The following is a 20,259-nucleotide window of genomic DNA, read 5'->3' as shown; positions in this document are numbered from 1 at the left end:
AATGATTTGGGAATTTATTTTAGATATAAATAGGAAATCTGAGGGGCATCTGCTCTCTTCAGATCTTGAAATAATGGCAGGTCCAGATTGGATATCACAGGAGGTGCTGTCTGGATGTACAATATGGCATGGTTTGGTGTCTTAAATTAAAATTACTGTTAAAGATGGCTAGGTTCTGAGGAACCATGTGAGGCAGTTGAAAGAAACCAAATCAAGATTGCTCAGGTATCTCTGAAACTTTTGGACTTACGTGCTCTGGTGATTTAAGACACCTTTCTGGAGCTTTTAGGTTTTAATAAATAGGGTTTGGTTTGACATTTACAATCATTTCACACTGTTCATTAGTTTGGTTCTCATTCCAGCATGTCTTGGGATAATCTCTTAGATTCAGTTTGAATACAAGTTCACTGAATTGTCAGGGTATTTTGTTTTTTGTTTGTTTTGGTTTTTTTTAATGTTAGTTTTGTAGGTTTATTTGAACAGAATCTGTACTGCAATAAACCAGAGAAAGTAAAGGTCAAGCATTTTGAATACAAACATCATCAACTGTTACATGCACAAAGCATTTGAAGCTTATAATGAAAATTTTAGTCTTGTGTAGTACTACTAGTACATTCATCCTGCTGATTGTTCCGTTTCTCTAAAACAGTGTAAGCAAGAATTTTCTTCATCTGTTGGTGAAGATTTTCACTTTTCATTGTCTTTTTTTCGCCATTTCTTTAATTGTAAGAATTAACCACTCTTTGTGTAATTGTGTTAATAATTTCTTATACACATTACAAGGTACCTAATACTTTTACTGTAATTTCTTGATCCTTTGTGGGCAGGTACTTAAAATGTGCACACTTAAACCATATATTCACTTCCCAGTAATTATAGATACAGTTTTTTGTGGAATTGCATTATATTCTCACTTCATTTTTCAAAGCAGTCAGTGCCTTGCTCAACATATTAATGTGTATTTAATCCAAAAATGCTCTCCATAACCCCCCCGCCAAAAAAAAAAAAAACCAAAACCCCCAAAACCCAGAGGTGATGATTTGCCTTGTTATTCCCCAGCCCAATAAAATACCTTAAGTTGTAGATGCTAAGAATAATTTGGTTATGAACTGGAACAATCATTTAAAATAGTACAAAACAATTGCCTGAACAATTATTTGTTATTTATTTTTACTACAGTTGCACTAAAGGTTCTAGACATAGGGAAAGAGGCTGCCATCCTAGGTACTGCACGTATGGAGAAATACTGCCTTTTCTGGCAGGCAAACAATCTTGTGTAAAATGAGATACCAGCTGGAAATACTAGGAAAAATGAGAGAACAGTAGGTCATTGACAGTATTCTTGTTTTGGTATTTACCAAAAACCGTGATAATGGAGAGGGTTTTTTAGATGGTTTTGTGAAAGCAGTGCAGATGTTCTGGTTTTAATTTTTGGTTTAATTTTGTTCTTCTTAACTAAACATTAAAACTAGTGAATGCATCTTGACTTGAGAAAAGAGATTGTCTTTGAAACTGAAAGATGGGTAGGAGAGGATGATCTGTTAAAATATTGAAGATAGATTATCTTTTAAGTGATTACTAATAGGGAATCAACACAAGTAAAATATAGGAGCCTTAGCCAAAGTAGACAGAGTGGTGCAATGCAGTTTCTTCTGAATAAGAATTTTTTTTTTAATTATTATTTCAAATAGTGTTTTGATAGATAACAATGCTGGATAAGATTTTTAGATGAATTGAAAGAGTGCTATATTAAACATGAAGCTAGATTTACTACTAGCTGGGGCTGTGGAGAGCATGTACTCAAAAATGGTATTCCAGCCAAGCACTGGAGTCACTGACATAGTGGTATTTTGAAACCAAGCAGAAGACTGGCTCTGACGGAGTTTGTCTTGTGCCTTTTTATTTGCTTGCTTACAAATAAATTTTATCACATATATGTGTAATTGATTATTTATGATAAGAATCGTAATCTAAAGATATCAGTAATTAAGTTTCATTTGCTTTGAACCTGTGGTATTATCCTCACAATGTGTAAAAAGAAATTCTGTAACTTAAAAAAGCTACAGTATTTTTTTTTTGTTTGTACTTTTAAGTAAATGTTTTTATTCACTGCAGCAACAGGAGATCTGCTGCACTACTGAATGTAAATAAGCTCTTCCATGCTTGTCATCTTACACTGATAGTATCATAAGACAAGTAATGACAGATTAAGACCTGCCTAGCAGAGGGAAAACTAAATTACAAGACTTTTATTAAGGCATAAATAAACCTATTAACTGTTATCTGGAATACCAATTAGTGGAAGGAGCACTGACAATTTTATTTATCAACATTAAACACAATTATTAATTACAGACCTGACGAATCTAGGAGTAAGCAGGACATGTTGGGTGTGCTGGGGCCTTAAGTCCATTATATGAGAAGGATGATTACCAAAATCCTGTGGGGAAATAAGTAATTGTAGCTGTAAAATTTTAATTGCCTTGGAATAAGGTAAATTATATTCTCTTGTCTCAGAATATAAATAGTATGGCATTAAGGTACCAAGCCTCACTAATTTTGAACAGCAAATGATTTAGACATCTATAGAGGGGAGGGAAGAAGAGCCAGGAAACCCTCAGAAATTTGCATTGTAAATATTGCAATAAAGTAATTTACCATGTGCTGTCACATCTAACATCTTGACCTGGCTTGCATTTACTTGCATCCATCTTACATGTTTTATGAATTACAAAATTAGGACATCAAAGAAAGACTTGAGAAAGCATAGCATTGGAGGAGAATATAAAAACAGCTAGAAAATTATTCTTTGACAGACAAATCCTATTCTAAGAATCTTATCCTACTCTTCTATCCAAAGATTGATAGTAGAGTATTCATTGCTAAATACCAAATTTGTCTGAAAGCCTTTCTGAGATTATTTCCTGTGAGCTCAGTCTTCTACTTCTTAATGGAAATTTCTTACTGAATATTTTAAAGATGCTGTTTATTGTTGTTGCTTTTTACCACTGAAGAAAGCCCCAAAACTAATAAACTGTGATGTTTCTTTGTTGTTGTTGTTTCTTAAAGATCCAAAGCCCTGGCTTTCTGAACATGTACTTGTAAATGCAGCCAGGAATTCCTTTTCAAAACTTATGGACAAGCTGAATGTAATAATGGAGACTGTTCCATTAGACAGCAGAAGGAGCATTACTTACCTGGAGAAAAACTCCTTGGTACAGAGATTGGCTCATGGACTTCATAAAATAAATACCCAGGCCCTGGAAGCTGGATTATGTGACAGACTACCTGTTATGGTATGCTTATTTATAGTGCTATTTCATGTAACAGTACTTTCACAGCGTAGGTTCAGCATAAGTGTTATGGTGAAGCTGTCTTGATAGTACCATTAATTTTGTTTCAGATTCTTTATGAGTCCGTTACACTGAAGTCAGCTCCATAGAGAATCAGAAATAGATTTGCAACACCCAAAAGCAGTAGGGTGTTAATAGATCTTTTGTCGTCAAAGAATTTAAGAAGAGATTTGATATATCCAAGAAAAAGATTTTTTTAATGTTCTGTCAAAATTGTATTTGCTTTATAAGAACAAACTTGTAAAGTTTGATAGCCTTCTTCGCTTTAGCCGAAGTGAAACAATAAAGTCTTTCTTACGTAATCTTTTACTGTGGGCTTTACATGAAAACAGGTACTTCCTTGAAAATGGAATTTTCGGTAACCCTCAACAGTACACAAAACACATTCACATTCTTGCACTGACGTGTCTTTTAGAGATGGACAGCAAAATGACAGCTTTATCTAATTTGCTTGAGTGCTCAATGTGATTGTTTTTATTGCTAAAATAGCACATTTTATAGCATATTATTTTGTTTCTGTTTACTAACAGAAAAGTATAGCATCTTTGCAAAAGCTGATATTTGAATTTACACAAAGACTTCATACAGCAGAGGTGGAACGCCGGTCACTGCGCCTAAAACTTGCTGAATTTAAATGGAGTTTCAGTGAGATGAAAAAAGAAGCTGAAAAAGCCCAGAGCCTCCAAAAGCAATTAAATATGTTTAAGCAATCTGTAAGTATATTTAATTTAGATGATTTAACGAGATCCTCCTTTTTTACACATTTTTTTGATTTGTGTTCTTTTGAAAAACAAGTATAAAATCAATCTTCTATTAACAGAATTTTCCACAAAACTTGCTTTGTAAATGTTACTAAACTGTAAATCAGATCTATTTAGAAAAATCTCCTTTCCACAGGAGTTTCTCTTTGATTCATAAAAAGAGCTATTCTGTCTAAACTGTATGTTTGGTGTTCAGTAACCCAGGTTAAGTGGAAAGTTTTGGTGTGATATATATATATATATATATATATATATATATACACACCATAACATATATATATTTCACATACCCAGCTGATATGAGGGTATCCAGTAAGTGTGTTCATGGGAAGTTAATAAAGCACAAACATATTTTAAACTCTACATGGATATTGCTGAATATTATGATAGACATTGTACTGTATCTTTGAGTGTGGGTTGTATCCTGAGCTAGTGTTAGTGTACAAATCTTAGTATGGTTGTTTCCCTGAAGGAGTAAGTTTATGGCAAAGAAAAGGAAGACCTCTACTGCATTCTGAGTAGCACGTACACACCCTTTGCTGTCGCTGATTTACTTACAGCGCTATGGGTTTACTAACCCATAAATAGCACTGCCTGGAAGGAATGAGACAACAAAAAGGTTCCCTAACTACTGGAAGCCACAGTGTTGCAAGTAATGGACACAGTATTTAAAGGATTCATACCGTTTTGTGGGTTATCAGTTTGTTCCCTGTCATACTCATAAAACTGTGCCTTCAGCCCTTACTGGAGGAGAAGAAACTTGTCTTGTTTTAGCATGCTGGATGTTCATTGGGCACCTTTCCTCCTATGTGTGTTTTCCGTAGGTTACACTGACAATTGAGTTTACATTTGAGCTAGCTGAGAAAGTGAATGGGTAAGGATTCTTACACATGCTTTACAGATGCACAGTATAACTGAAACAGTTGTGTCCCAGAATGAGCAGCCTTTTCTGTAGTTTTGCCCAATGTTGATCCTGAGGCCTTGTTGGTAGACCTGTCAGTGTGTCCCAGTCAAAACATTTCTAAGCAGGGAATATTTTTTGGGTGATTTCACATACATTCTGCTTCCTAGCCAATACAATTTTTTTTTTTTTTTTTTTTTTTTTTACTCAGATGGACAAGGTTAGATCTAATCTCCTCAGTTTTGTTCATAATGGTTTTTATTCCCTTACAGTTCTGGGACAGTTAGATGAGGTTGTCATATTTTAGATTGTTGTTGAAATGTAGATGATTTTAAAATTATTCCTTCTTTCTGGAACGCTTTGGGGAGGGGAGGAAGAGCCCAGGAAGATATTTTGTTTGCAAAAAACAATGTGGGGCATTGATCTACATATTTCCTTCTAAATACTGATTCTTTACAAGCTGGGGTGCTAATTTGAATAGAATAATGAAAATGTACTGTTTACAGTACTCTGAATGCTTTGTTTGAAAGAATACAGTCAATAAAGTTGTCTGCTGTTTTATTATTCAGTGATCTATACGTTAAAAAAAACTATTCATCTTTAGCACTGTTTTGGTTTAGAATTTGATATGTTTTCAAATGAAACTCTGAAGTCAAGCATGTAAACAAGTGAATACAATTACACAATAAAACACAATTTATTTGCCTTATCAGAAGTTGATCACCCATGAGAGGTTTGAAAGTGCATGTGAAGAATTAAATAATGCATTACATCGGGAGCATCAGGCACAAGTGCTTTTGAACGAACAGGCGCAACAGCTACAGGAGTTAAATAATAAACTAGAATTGCACTCCAGTGAAGAAGCAGACAAAAACCAAGTCTTAAGTGAAACTGTAAAGGTAAGATAATCCTTCTGAGATAGGCACCAGAAATGTACGTTTTGGTGAATAAGCCGAACTTGCAGTTCTTGTGCAAATTAAATGATAGGAGTAATCACACACCTGCTACTCAGTCCATTAGAATTCTGGGGTCCTCCAAAACCACTTTCAAAATGAAACTTCAAGGTATAATTTATCTTTTCTGCTTTTGGGACTGGGTGACGTACACCAATATCTGTAATCTGTGGAGTGTCTGTGTTTTACATGCCATCTCATGTTACATAAGAGACAGCAGTTCTAGCTATCATGAGGTGTTTCTAGATTATAGGAAAAATGAAGGAAGAAATACAGGAACAGTTTTATTTTTATTAGTGGTCGTAAGGATGTTTTAAAACCGGATTAGCTGTTTCCTGAATATCAACTTAGGATACAAAATGCACTTGTCAGTTCAGAAGATGCTAGTTGAGAGTAAGGAAAGATCCTTTTTCATCAGGATCTAGAATTTTCTCCAGATGTAACAAGTAATGAGGGAAAAGATACTGTTATCAGAATCTGTGATAGCAAATCAGGGAGCAAAGAGAGAATAAGGGGTTTGAAACCAGGTGTATATCTAATATGGGAAGAGAAGAAACCTCATGATGGCAGGCCAGTAATGTGTAGTGACCTGAGGTTTGCAGCTTTTATTTATTTTGTATTTAGAGCAAGCCTTGCTGCTACTATCTGCTCTTCAGATCCACTACTGTCTTTCCCAGTATTCTGTGAATTGTTAGTTGAGCAAAAGAGACTGCTTCGCTGGTATTTTGAGAAACAGGATGATTTGCGAATGTGAGGAAGATGAAAGGAGGAAGTGGAAAGAAATGTCAAGAAGTGGGAAGAGAACCAAAAAGATGCAAGATACAAAACTAGTAGAAATATCAGAAACCATTGTTGAAAATGTAACTCTGAAAATGGATGACAGGGAGTATCACTTGCCACGTAACGTTTGAAGTGATGTACAGTGGAGGAGGCTAAAGGATGTTGTTGTATTTATTAAGGATGATTTTCTTTAGCAGTATTACTTACTAAAACTGCTTTGCCTCAGTAAGGGTGAAAGACAATGACATTTCCAGTATACCTCTTGGGTTTTGGTATTTTTTTTCTCCCTTCTGGGCCCCTGACTTTGGGTGTTTCATTTCAATATAAGAATAAACTTGTCTAGTGTTTAAGTTAGGTTGCTTGTTAATATGTTGCTTTTTTGTTTTAGATACAACTGCAGTATATAAAAGCCATTAGGCTTGTGTCTGATTTCTTTGGGAAATACTTGATTCAAGATTTCTAAATGGTTATTAGGAGCCAAAAAAGAAGGAAGGAATAGAATACAGATGTTATTTGAAGTCTTCATTATGAGCTACACTTTATACCTTAACATGTGGTATTTCAACATGTTTTACTTTATATGTAAAACACGCTTTTACATTTTTTCAGAAATGAAGCAAAAAGTCAATTGTAGGTGTTTAAAATATTGGACGGAGTTTTAAACAAATCTATTTTATTGATTATTGGATTTGGATAATTGGAATTACATTTCGCAGCTTCTGTTTTTTTTGTTAATTAAAGACAATTTTTTTTTTTTGAGACAACAGTGATCCTAAAATGCATCCTAATTCCACAAAGTCTTAGCAGTTCTTTGCTACTGGAACAACTGGATTTAGTGTAGAATGCTTGATTATAGCTGATATCTGTAATGTTACAATACGGTGTAATACTATAGTAGTTGTGAGAAGATGGAGACTAAGAAGGTTGACAAAGTAAGCTTTAGAGCTGAAATGTATTGCTTACAGTTCTACTGATTTGGTTTTCTAAATGCATGACTGTAATTGTCAGTTGTTTCCATGGAAGAGTTTTGAACCAAATTTAAGTTCTAGACTTATTGCCATGTACTGTCCCTAAACTTCTCTTAAAATAGTAGAAGGTTTGTTGATGTCTCTTAATTCCTTCTTTTTGTTCACTACAAGAGTTAGAATGAACTTGCATATAAATAATATATTAGATACTTCTACTTTCTATCACTTGTTTTAAAACTTACACTTCAACAGTAAGGAAGTATTTTGGTATTCATATACTTTCATGAAGTAGGCTTATTAAAGGAGTAATACTTAATTTCTTAGCTTTATCAGTTCAGATTTTAATCCTGTATATTTTTATCTTCTTAATGGCATGTACCATAGAGACATCCAAGGTAGCCAATTACATTCAAGGTCAGCTGGAACTAGGCAACTCTTTCACACCAGTTTTTTCTTAGATGAGGTAAATCAGTCGCTGCGATTCCCCTGTCTTTGAAGGGAAACTTCTACACAAATTAGAGACAGTCGTCTCTAACAGACATCATTTTTACTCCTTATACAAGCATGTCTTTAATTCCAGAAAAATACTTCTTTATATTGGCAGGCGCCATGTGTATATTTATTTCTTTTTAGGTATGTTAGTATCTATAATGAAAACTGTATTTTTAAGGAGCAAGTCACTGAAATTGTTCATGAATGGTTATTCCGACATTGCACTTGTTATCGTTTCAGGTGCAATGTATGTTGACTCATGTAACTTGCTTCTGATCTGCCTCAAAATAGACTTCGATACATGTTTTAGAAGTCAACACCCTAAATTTTGGCTTTATTTACTCTGCTGAGTTTAGTGAAGCTGCCACTGATTTACGAAAGCATAAAAGAAAAATTCTCATTCGGGTGCTTTGATAACAGTCATAGAAAAATGTTTTCTGATGGGAAAGTTTGGCATGTTTATTTTCACTAGCTATTTCACTTAAATCGTTATTGCATGTGCTGTGTTCAGAAAGTCTAGTGTCCTTTGCTGAACAGATGCAACCAGATTAGATTCTGATGGAGATTGGGATTGCTAGGTTTGTTTTGGAAGTGAATGTTTTACCTGAACAGGCTCTCTGTTCTTCTTGTGGATTTCAAGTGAGGGTGTTACACAATTGCTGCTTTATGTTGCTGTCCCTCTTTATCTTTTTATACCCACATATTTTCCCTGAAAAGTAATTTCAGTTAGTTATACAATTTCTTTTGTTAATACTATTGCACACACTTAGCAAGTCAGTTTCCTAGTTGGCTGTTTCTGCAAATAAAGCAGTATTGTAACTTACAGAAGGGTTAAAAGGCCTCACTTGTGTGAGAAAGGCCAAGTGATTTTCATGGTTCTCAAATAGAACAGTAAAGATTACAGTCATTATAAATAGAAAAATAGGTTTAGGTTTTGGTTTTGTTTGTGACTTTTTTTTTGTATGTTGGTTTGTTTTTAACTTTATGACAGCTTAAGTTGTAAAGATTGTTAAGATTTGGCTGCACTAAACGATACTGTTGATTACCAAAAGCTTGTTTGTCATTTTGTCAAGAAATGGCATTTCTGTGTATTGCCTGGTTAAATTAAAGGCTGTTCTTTAAAGAAAGCAGTATAGCTGATTACCATTAGAGAATTTGTATTAATCAAGCTTAGCATGTTGAAGAGAGGAAGGCTCCCCTCTGAGTAGGTTAGAATCTAAAATTCATAATTAATTAATTTACTGGTTTTTATTTTCCATACTGTATACATTCTGAACACCTAAATAATGTACAAAGTAGGTAAGAAAGGATTAGCATTGCCATCTGCCCTATTCTTAGTCAAAACAGGTCATGTGTTTTTGTCTTACAGTAAAATAGGTGCATGGGTGGCTGCAGATCCAACTTCGCATGCGGGTGGACCAGCACATGGGTAGCTCAAAATCGCTCAGGAGATGACAGTCCTGGTCAGACACTTCCTGATTGCCTAAGCACCCTTTTTTCCAACCAGATTTGCATATCCCACTTGCCCTTGGTCATCGTGCTTATAGTAAGCGTGGTTAAAGCCCTTCCCAAATCTTGCGAAGCCAAGCCATCAAAATAGAAGTTAGAATCATACAATCATAGAATAGTTAGGGTTGGAAAGGACCTTAAGATCATCTAGTTCCAAGCCCCCTGCCATGGGCAGAGACACCCTATGCTAAATCATATCACCCAAGGCTTCGTCCAACCTTGCCTTGAACACTGCCAGGGATGGAGCATTCACAACCTCCTTGGGCAGCCCATTCCAGTGCCTCACCACCCTAACAGGAAAGAATTTCCTCCTTATATCCAATCTAGACTTCCCCTGTTTAAGTTTGAACCCGTTACCCCTTGTCCTGTCACTACAGTCCCTAACGAAGAGTCCCTCCCCAGCATCCCTATAGGCCCCCTTCAGATACTGGAAGGCTGCTATGAGGTCTCCACGCATCCTTCTCTTCTCCAGGCTGAACAGCCCCAACTTCCTCAGCCTGTCTTCATACAGGAGGTGCTCCAGTCCCCTGATCATCCTCATGGCCCTCCTCTGGACTTGTTCCAACAGTTCCATGTCCTTTTTATGTTGAGGACACCAGAACTGCACACAATACTCCAGGTGAGGTCTCACAAGAGCAGAGTAGAGGGGCGGGATCACCTCCTTCGACCTGCTGGTCACGCTCCTTTTGGTGCAGCCCAAGATACGGTTGGCTTTCTGGGCTGCGAGCGCACACTGAAGCCAGCTCACGTTCATTTTCTCATCGAGCAACCCCCCCAAGTTCTTCTCCACAGGGCTGGTCTGAATCTCTTCTCTGCCCAGCCTGTAGCTGTGCCTGGGATTCCTCCCACCCATGTGTAGGACCTTGCACTCGGCTTGGTTGAACTTCATGGGGTTGGCATCAGCCCACCTCACAAGCGTGTCAAGGTCCCTCTGGATGGCATTCCTTCCCTCCAGCATTATCAACCAAACCACAAAGCTTGGTGTCATCAGCAAACTTGCTGAGGGCACACTCAATCCCACTGTCCATGTCACTGATGAAGATGTTGAACAAGGCCAGTGCCAACACTGATCCTTGAGGGACGCCACTTGTTACAGATCTCCAGCTGGACATTGAGCCATTGACCACAACTCTTTGTGTGCAGCCATCCAGCCAGTTCTTTATCCACCAGCCAATTCTTTATCCACTGTTAAACAGTTAAACAGTTTTGTCATGTATTTCAGTTTGTGTTAACACTATTTCTGAAATAAGTAAGCCTGCTTATTCTCCTTTTCTGTTACATAACGTGCAATACTACTAACTTCTTAGGTAGATAGAAAGATAGCTAGCTAGTCTTCAAAGAGTTAGGTTAACTCAAAACTAGCCCTGAAGCCGGCCCTTTGTGCTTCTTTGTTTAAAGATTGCAGTGGACTATACCTGGGACTGAGGTATTTGGGAGGGGATAGTCTTCACAAAGTCTTCCTTCTAGCAGCTGCTATCTCTACAGAATAGGAAAGACACATAGAGAGCATCCTGTTGTGGACTGCACCTGTGACATTCCCTTCACGTAAGGAAAGAAATTACTCTGGTGAAGTTTCAGTTCTGTTATTCCATGTGCACTTCAGATATCTAACTTAAACTTCACATTAAATTTCTCTCTTCTGTGGTTTGTCAATGAAGTTTGTATGTTTTATTGTCTTTCTACTCTATTATCTTTTTTTTTTATCACAAACTTGTGCATTAAATCTTCTCTTGGTGATAAATAATTGTGCTGATTCTGTTTAGCACTTTAAAAGCAGCTCTTCATTATGCACAGCTCTCCTTGCTTTACTTCTGTGGTTAGCCTCTAAGACTCAGGGTCCAAGGGTTGCGGTGCTTTTTTTCTACTTTAGAGATCACTTAATTAGGAATATTGATCCTTGTGTTTCCTCGCTGAACTTGTTTCCAGTCAGGTTGGTAGGTCTGTGTATTTCCTTTGTTCTGTGCCTAGAACTTTCATCAGTATCAGCGTGAGTAGTGTGGGAGGGCTGAAGTCAGTACATGGCCTTTAGAAAAGTATTGCTCCGTTGTCATCAGTGAAGCAACTAGCAACAAAGTTGTTGAAGGTCTGCCTTAACTTTTCTGAGTCAGGCTTTCTGGTAAATATATAAGTAATGAGGAGAATAGGATAAATAATAAGGTTAAAATTTGTAGAATTAAGTATGTGTTCGCATTATCGGGAAGTTCAAGACAACAGTTCAAAATTCTGCAGTATGAGTTAAACAAACATAAATTGATTAGAAGTTCTTATTTTGAAAGGATATGGTCATTACCATTGTATTGATGTTTCATTCCTCTGCAGTTCCTCTTTTCTGCAGTTTTGCAAGTTGAATGTTGGTAATATTTCATTGTAACTTGAGCAATGTTAAGATTTTACATTGGAATTTGAACACTTACACCAGGTGAACGTTTTTTTGTTGTTGTTTCTTAAATTATCCTACTGAGCAATATTTTATTGGTTAGTAGTAAGAATTCCATTCAGGCTGGTTTTGTCAGGCAGATTCTTTACTATCTTTGTATGGTAAGAAAATAGTAAAATAATGTCCAAAATTACTTCAACTTTACATGGAGAGAGGAGCGAAAGGAATTACCAGTTTATTACATTTATATTCAGTTTAGGCACGTTTAAATGTTATTTATCTCATGAGAAATGACATGCCTATGTTAGAAAAATTTATATTTTATTTTTAATGTGTTAAAGAATTTAAAGCAGCTGAGGATTTTGCTCTCACCATGTTAACAATTTGGCACTGCGAGAGAACACGGGAGTAAGTCATGATTACATGACATGCGTTTGGTTAATCTTTGGAAGGTAATTATGGGCAGGAGTTAATTCCCAAGTAAGAATAGGTTTTCCCCTACATAAAAATAATGAAATAAGTTTGATCATGCTAGTCTGATTCAGTAGTCTGAATTTAGCAGTGATTTTTATTAATTGTGTGCTAAAGCGCTCTTCTGGTACTTTGCAGATGAAGGCAAGTAACCAAGACAGGTAGAACTGTGCCTAGGAATAATGAAACTAATGTGGAAACAAGATTCAATAATTTGGACTGCAAGTTACTTTTCAACAGATGGCTAAGGCCTTGGGGTCTTTTGTCTATTAATGACGGGCACACAGTGAAACTAAGATGCTTTAGTTATACCTTTATAACATGTTGCCTGTTTTACAAAATACTTTTTATCTTGAGTCTATCTGCTGCATTGTGCTATTAAAAAAAAACCCAGCCTGACATCCTGACAGAGGTTAAATAAAGAAAAAGAAAGACTTTAACTGCACAAACCAGAGCAAGTTTTATAGTCTTCTGAAACTGTAGAAACTATTTGCCACCCTTGAGGGGAAGTAAGTATAAATGGAACAATACTGGTATCGAAAAGCTTAATGGTTTTATTGCTGCATTGTAATTATACTAATAAACACCTCTGAGATGGAATTTATAGGCCAGTGAGAAAGATTTATTGACATGTAATTTGGAAGAAGAATGGGATTATTGTGTAATTACAGTATGCTGTTATTAAGCATATGTACTTACATACTGTTTGTCCCTGTTATTTCAGGGCCTTCAACTATGTTTCAGTTCACTCAAAAAACCAGAAAGGCTTCTTGGTAAATCCAGTGTCTGGGAGATCTTTGTTATGTTATTGGGTCAACTACAAAGTAACTTTGTTACCTTGACGTATGTAGAGGGGATCAATAGATCTTTGAAAACAGTATGTGATATTTTTAAAGAAATGTTCTAAACCCTAATTTTCATAGTAGTTTAGATATCAATGTGTAGAACTTTCTGCTATACAGGTTCTTGATACACAAGTCCTTTATACATAGATTTGTTTCTTGATGTTGTTTTTCTAGGCTATCTTGAGGGCACCATCATTTTTTCACCTCAGGTTTTTCCATTATCTCCCTTTCTATTGGTGTGAACCTAACTCTGAAAAGATCTTTATATTTTCTTGTGAAACTATATGTAATTAACTCTCAAATACTGGAGTATAATTAAGCTATTAGAATAAAGTATGTATCTTAACTGGCATAAGGTTAAAGCAACAGATGCATTCCTTTGCAATTTGATCCCTTTTTGGCTACATACAATACAGCACCTGTGCCTATTTTTCATGCAGTTTGGTTATGAATTTAATTTGGCAGTCTATTTCAATTAGCTATTTGATGATGTCATCTTCTTTTAATCATTAAAAGCATGGAAGCTCTTCAAGATTGTACCAAGGTAACAAACTCAAATTATTTTCTTTTGTTGCCTAAATTTTTGTTGACTTTTACAGTGTGCATTTGTGCAAAACCCACAGAAGTTCTTGTTGTTTGTATCTTTTTACTGTTTCAGTTAGAAGGACTTAAAATTGTTTTTAAACTTTCTAGCTAAAGTAAACTCACCTTAATTGTTGTTTGTGGATTTTTTTTTTCCCCCTTTTTTGTTTGTGGACTATACAGTAAGTAACTAAGTGATTTAAAAATTATGAATATAAGATTCTCAATTCTGAGTAACAGTCCCAAGATTTTATTTATAAATAGTACTTTGCTGATGTACAAGAAAGTTTCTCAGGTGTGAGAATGAAGAAATAAGTGCTTTTTCTTAAAAAAATCTAAGAATGATTTATGTATCACCCAGTAGGTTTCAGAAGACATATATTGCTGTTGCTTCTATGGGTGATTAAAGCAGATAATTTTTCAAGTACCATCATGGTGTCATTTTATACATAGAAAATATAGCAAAAGCAGAAAATATGAGTAATCATTTAGTTTAATAGTTGCAGTGATTTATTGCTGTCAGTGTTTACCATGTCTTCTTCAGAATGTGTGTGTGCCATGCTCAGAAAAATGTATTCCATGTTTAAGGTTTTTGCTCTCGATTGGCGCTTGGTATGACACAAAACATACAGAAGGAAGGGAGGCACCCAGTCAATATGCCTTTATAGCACTTTGGTCTCCTCTCTGAATATTGAGATATAATATCTTTGAAGATTTTCAGCAGAATAATGTAGAAGTTGCCTTTTCTATTACTTAGATTTTGTTTTACTGTGTAAGTTCTTCCTGCTAAGGAGATGACTTCCAGTTTTTAATGAAGGGAGGGATAGGGGTGACCTGTATAAAAGAATAGGTCTTTTAGTATGAAATTACATATTTATCAATTCATTCTTATTTTATTGAGGCTTAAATAATAAAAGGGATAAAGAGAATCATGTATGCATGTTTTCCCCCTCCAGATACTTCATGCAGCAGGATGTGGCTGGCATATTATTAAAATAAAATATGCATACACTAAACAGCATTTGGGATGTCTGTGGAAACACATATACCTGAATACAAATGTATGGTTTGGTCAAAACTCTTCTGAAGAAAAACAGATTGCTTGAATGTAGACTGTATAAAGTGACAAATCTGCCAAAGCCCACATCAGTGTTAGCACCATGTTAAAAAAAGGTTTGTCCAGTTCATAATTAACGAAAACTAAAATCCCTTGCTGAAGTGAGATCAAAATTTTTGGTGGCATAAATTGACATACTTGGCATTGTCCATAACTGCTTAATGTGGTGGCTCACACTAGTGCGCTAGTGTCTGGTGGGGTTGTGTGGCAGACACACTATGAAGGTACTGCAGAATGACCTGCAGCACTAAAACACTTTAGCTGGGATCATCAGTATATTGAGGTCATGGACAGGTGAATTTTCTTATTCAGAACTGAACATTAAGTTCTGTTTAGAAAACTTCTTGAAACTATTCTAACGACTCCTAGGATTCCCATTTTTTTGAACCAATGTCTGAAGTGAAGACATATAGCCAGTGTACCATAACACTCGTTTCTCAGATCAGGTTCTGAAGCAGAATGCTGTGTGATTTAACCTGTCCCTGATGACTTTTTAGGCAGTGTCCATATCGCCATTGACTTCAAATTGTATGTCTTTTTAAATAAACAATGGGAATGAAGTTCTGGTTATTTTATTTGTGGATAACATTCCATTGTCATTGTTAATGATTTTATTGCTGCTGTTTCTCCTTCTTCTGAAATTATCTTTGCTGTTATGATTTAGAAATATTCCAAACAAATTGAGTGATGCAGGTCCAGTGAAGAATAGTTTTTGAAAGCTTAATATAGTTTCTTGCTGGATTTAGAAACGTCACTGGTAATGCGAGATCATTAAGACGGGCAGGACACGATCAGAGATGAATGGTTTAAACCCAGTTCACTGATGAACTGCAAGAAATGTGCAGCATGTTGTGTTATCACGGATACCCAGCTGCTGCAGGGCTGGATCTTGTCTAGTCTGCAGTTACTTTGGGTTAGGTATTGTGGTGGGAGAGGAATTTAGTGTTCTAGGGAGAAAGAAGAAACACCAGTGCTGAGGTAGCATGTCAGAAGCGAATGAGGAGTGAATGTTCATGCACTCATGCCACCATACATGTGATCCCAAAAATTTATCCTCACTTAGCATCAACAGTTTTTCTAATATGTGGTGACAAAGCCTTAGTTTTTCTAAAATTGTCTCTGTTCCACTAAGGTGGTATAATCCTCTGCAGCTTTCCAGTAATACTAACATAATTCACTTAGCTCAGAAGATGTTAAAAATTTCTAGATTATCATGTGTATAAATTTTATTATGTACTTCTAATAAACATCATTTAAAAGTAGGGCTTAATGATTATCTCTGGGTTAGTGTATGCCTGGAAAGCTCAGTGCATCTTGGCATTTAAAACGGGGGTCCCTGAATTTTTCAACTTCTGTTTCTCTGAAAATGCAGAGTACCTAGCTAACACATTTTAACACCAATAATTTTGGTTGCTAATATTAATGTTCCACGAGGATCTAGTTAATGTGTAGGTAGTTTATATTTCATGATTAATTAATGTAAAAGTTGTCACAGTTTTGTTTAGTTTTACTTATGTTGAAGCTGGGTGACGTGAACATAAGGTGTCATTTTTGGAATAAGTGAGGTGATGCGGAATTATTCAGGAATTAGCTACTGTGTTTAAATTAATAAGATCTTTTAATTCACAAAAAAATCTCAGTGACTTCATAAAGCATTTTCAGTCATCCTTTACTAAACATTTTGAGCTAATGCAATTGAAAAATGTATTCTGTGTTGATCAGAATAGATTTCCTCTTGAGAAATAAGTCAGTCTGTGTTGTAGCACAGAGATACTAAACCTGGCTTTAATTCTTTGTGTCATTGTAATCCAGCCTGAACCACTCACTAGAGGTAAAATGCTTGTTGTACTTAAACTTGCTTGATGTCTGAGTGCTGTGCTGCAGTTAATAAATGAACTGTTGTTTAGACATACTTAGGTTATGCCATTCGCTTTCACAATGTGAATGCCTACAACTTCAAGAAACTTGTAAGCAAAATATCTTGCAAGATGAAGACGTAAGCATTTTCCCAATCTAATCCATTGAGAGACTCTGGAATAAATTTTTATTGTATCACAGCTGCTTTTTAAGACACCTGCCCCATCTTTTAACTTATAATTGTCTTCAGATGATTGCTTGACTTTTTTATGATACTGTTTTGGCTAAAGCTTTCTGCTGCTAATAGAGTTTGTGCTCCAGTATTATCAAGGTTTCTTATATAAAACAATCACAAGCAATTGCATTTGACATTGTTTCAGAAATGTGAATATATGTCTGCAAGTATCCCTTCATTCACTACTGTTTTGTTGGTTATTTATTAAAATCATTACTGTTTTGCTTAGTAGACCCACATGTGCTCTGTGACCTCATTACACAGGGCACTTTCAAAGACATGAAGAACCATTGAGTACCTTACATACACTGTGATCTGTATGCTGTGTTTCATTGCTTTCATGCTACTTCATGTACTTCAGAGAAGCGCCATCATATATCTCCTCTCTCCGAATGCCAGCATATGAAAAGATTGCCACTGTCAGAGTGAAGATCCAATAGCAAAGAAGTTAAAAAAATAGCTGCTTTTTCTGCAAAGCAGATACAGCTCATTCAGGTGTCTTCTTAAGTGCTCATGTTTTCTTTTCCTAGAGAAGTTTAAACAGCATGTGAAAGCGTTTGTTAGTATGGGTAGTCAGCCTCAGGTTGGTTCTGCTTTGCAAGGATCAATGGAATTAATTTCAAATTGTTTTAAGCCACTACTGCAGCTGCTATGAAACACACAGTCAATCCAGATATGGTATGTTGATATTGCAGTTTTGTTGCCAGTTGAGAAGTTTATCTTATTTGTTGACGTGGTCTAAATGTATATCTTAGATGTTCCTTTTTTGTTTGTTTTTTATGTATTGATGAGAAGTCTCAGGGTTTCTTTTTAATGGTGGGGTTTTGTTTGTTTGTTTGTTTGTTTGTTTGTTTCCGCAGAAACTTTTTTTCCCTGATGTTTTTAATCTCATTTTTGGCTAGAAGTTTCATTTTGAGTTGTTCTTGATAGTAAGAATTCTTTCTTATACAGGAAACAACCTGTGGAAATTCAGAGGTGTAGTTTGGGATATCGCAATTTAGTTTGCATTGCAGTCATGCACACTAAAAATGCAGTCACCATTAAAGAGTAATGTAACTTCTTATACGTTTTGGATTTGAACCTTTTGAAGGTGCAAGACTTCTCTAGGTTATCTATAGACTGTCTGCTGAAGGGCATTCAGAGACCATCCTGAAGGTTATATTTGCCAACAGGGATAATGGGAAATATGTTTCAATTGGTTCAGGAATGGATGCCAGTTAAACTTTGTATTCTTTTTTTCATTGTGGACTTTCATTAGTTATGTGTGTAGGAGAGTTTTCAGGATGTATTCAGTGTACAGATCTTTTAAAAAGTAGTATTTTGTATCTAAATAAAAAAACTTAATTCTGAAGACAAAATCTTTAATTTCATAAATTAGTTCATAATACACACACATATTTTCATGTCTTGTAGTTATGTTGTATCTGTGTAATTTAAATCTAATTTATTAAGCAGTTTGATCTAGGTTTAGCTGATCTTGGAAAATATGCTCTCTGTAAAAATGCCACACATGCTTTGCATGAATTTAAACTATATGACTGTCATCATTTGACTAGAATGATTGTCCATCTGTTACCTTCTGAATAGAGTGGGGTTTTGTGTGCAAAAAATGACAGTGTTAAACTGATTTATTTTTGTAACTGATTTTAAAGAAAGAGATTCCTCACTGTAAATCCTAAACTTGTTGAAATTATTTGTGAGAGGACACAGCAAACAGACATCCAGTGGGTTTTTTCTTCATTGCTATCGGTTACTTGCTGTTCTTTCCAACAAAAGGGTTTTCCTGTTCTGTTTGGGGGAAAAAAAAGCCTAAATCTAAAATATCTCTAAAGAGAACTCCTTTTAAGGATTCTGATGGAAACTTAACTGATCTATGACATTTTGGGGGTCTGTAGAGGAAGAAGTGCAGTGATGTCTGAATTGGCACCTGAATCCTAGACATTGGAACTAAATAGATAACTGGCATTTTATGTAATGTCAGTAAACTGCAGTTTGGCTTCTAAATTGGTTCAGAATCACTTGTGCTTGAAAGTGAAAGCTCAGCATCTTCATAAAACTATGTGCAGACATAGTAGGCTTTTAAAACCTTCATTCTTCTTATCATATTTAGCCTCAACTTTCTAACAGTTGTAATTGTCCACAGAAAACATTTCAAGATAAATGCATTATCAGGTTTTGAAATTTTCTTATTTTTGTAAATACTAAGACCTGGGGGGCGAAATAAGGGCTATATTGTGGATTAAGTGAAATATCTCAAGCCTGCGGTTTTCTGATAACTGAACCTGAAGTGACCTTTCTCAGACACAATTACAGAGCTGTATGTTTTTCCTTTAATTTCATCAGGGGTTTAATTAGTATACAAATAAAACTTCCCTTATCTTCCTTTCTACCTAATTGGCTTGTCTTCCCTTATATATGAAGAATGTGAAAATGGGCTGTAATTAGGGTGACCGTGTTAACCTTTTTTTCTCAAATGTACTGTTGCCTAAAGGCCTCAAGGCCTAAAACCAGTGCTTTGGATTATTGCTTTGCAATCACTATGGCTCTCCCACAGGTTTTCTCATGAGCAGAAGGGCTTTGGGTGCTGCAGGTTCCCACTGCTTAACAGGATCTTCATTCTTCTCCCCACTAAATGTTTATTGATTATCTTACTGCTCCACACTCAGCCTCCAACAACTTAATATCAGGTGACAGTCAGGAGAGTTCTCCAAGTAATTAGAGTAGAGCATTGAGGGAACAATTAGGAGCAGAGTTATTAAACTTGATTTATCCTATTCTCTCCTGAACACTTTCTTAGATATCAGAACATCACACTTTCACAATCTACCCTGGCTGAGAAATTACTGGCTAACCTGCTGCTTATCATTGTTGCCTTGCTGCCTTGAGGCACACCCTCTTGGTTTCAGTCACTCAGCTGGAAATATTAGAGTCCATAAAGTTTATCAAGGGTTTTAATTAGATCAGTCTGAAGAAGGAAAAAAAAGAGAGGCTTACCAGCCATTACTTTAGAATACTCCACACTGTATTTTAGTGATTTCCAAGGCTTGACTTTAACCCA

General features: G+C 35.8%; 1 protein-coding gene across 1 annotated transcript in view; it reads left to right on the top strand.

Annotated features, from left to right (window-relative positions):
- CCDC171 (coiled-coil domain containing 171) overlaps positions 1-20,259 on the top strand; it is a 149,963-nt gene that overhangs the window by 67,446 nt on the left and 62,258 nt on the right. Inside the window, 3 exon segments of the mRNA XM_062609002.1 lie at positions 3,070-3,296; positions 3,884-4,066; positions 5,729-5,914. Coding sequence (XP_062464986.1) covers positions 3,070-3,296; positions 3,884-4,066; positions 5,729-5,914 — 596 coding nt within the window.

This window comes from Pezoporus occidentalis, unplaced genomic scaffold, assembly GCF_034315485.1.
Source record: "Pezoporus occidentalis ecotype Australia unplaced genomic scaffold, CSIRO_AGI_Poc_V1 ctg133, whole genome shotgun sequence".
NCBI lineage: Eukaryota > Metazoa > Chordata > Aves > Psittaciformes > Psittacidae > Pezoporus > Pezoporus occidentalis.
This window is presented reverse-complemented; position numbering and strand designations above follow the sequence as displayed.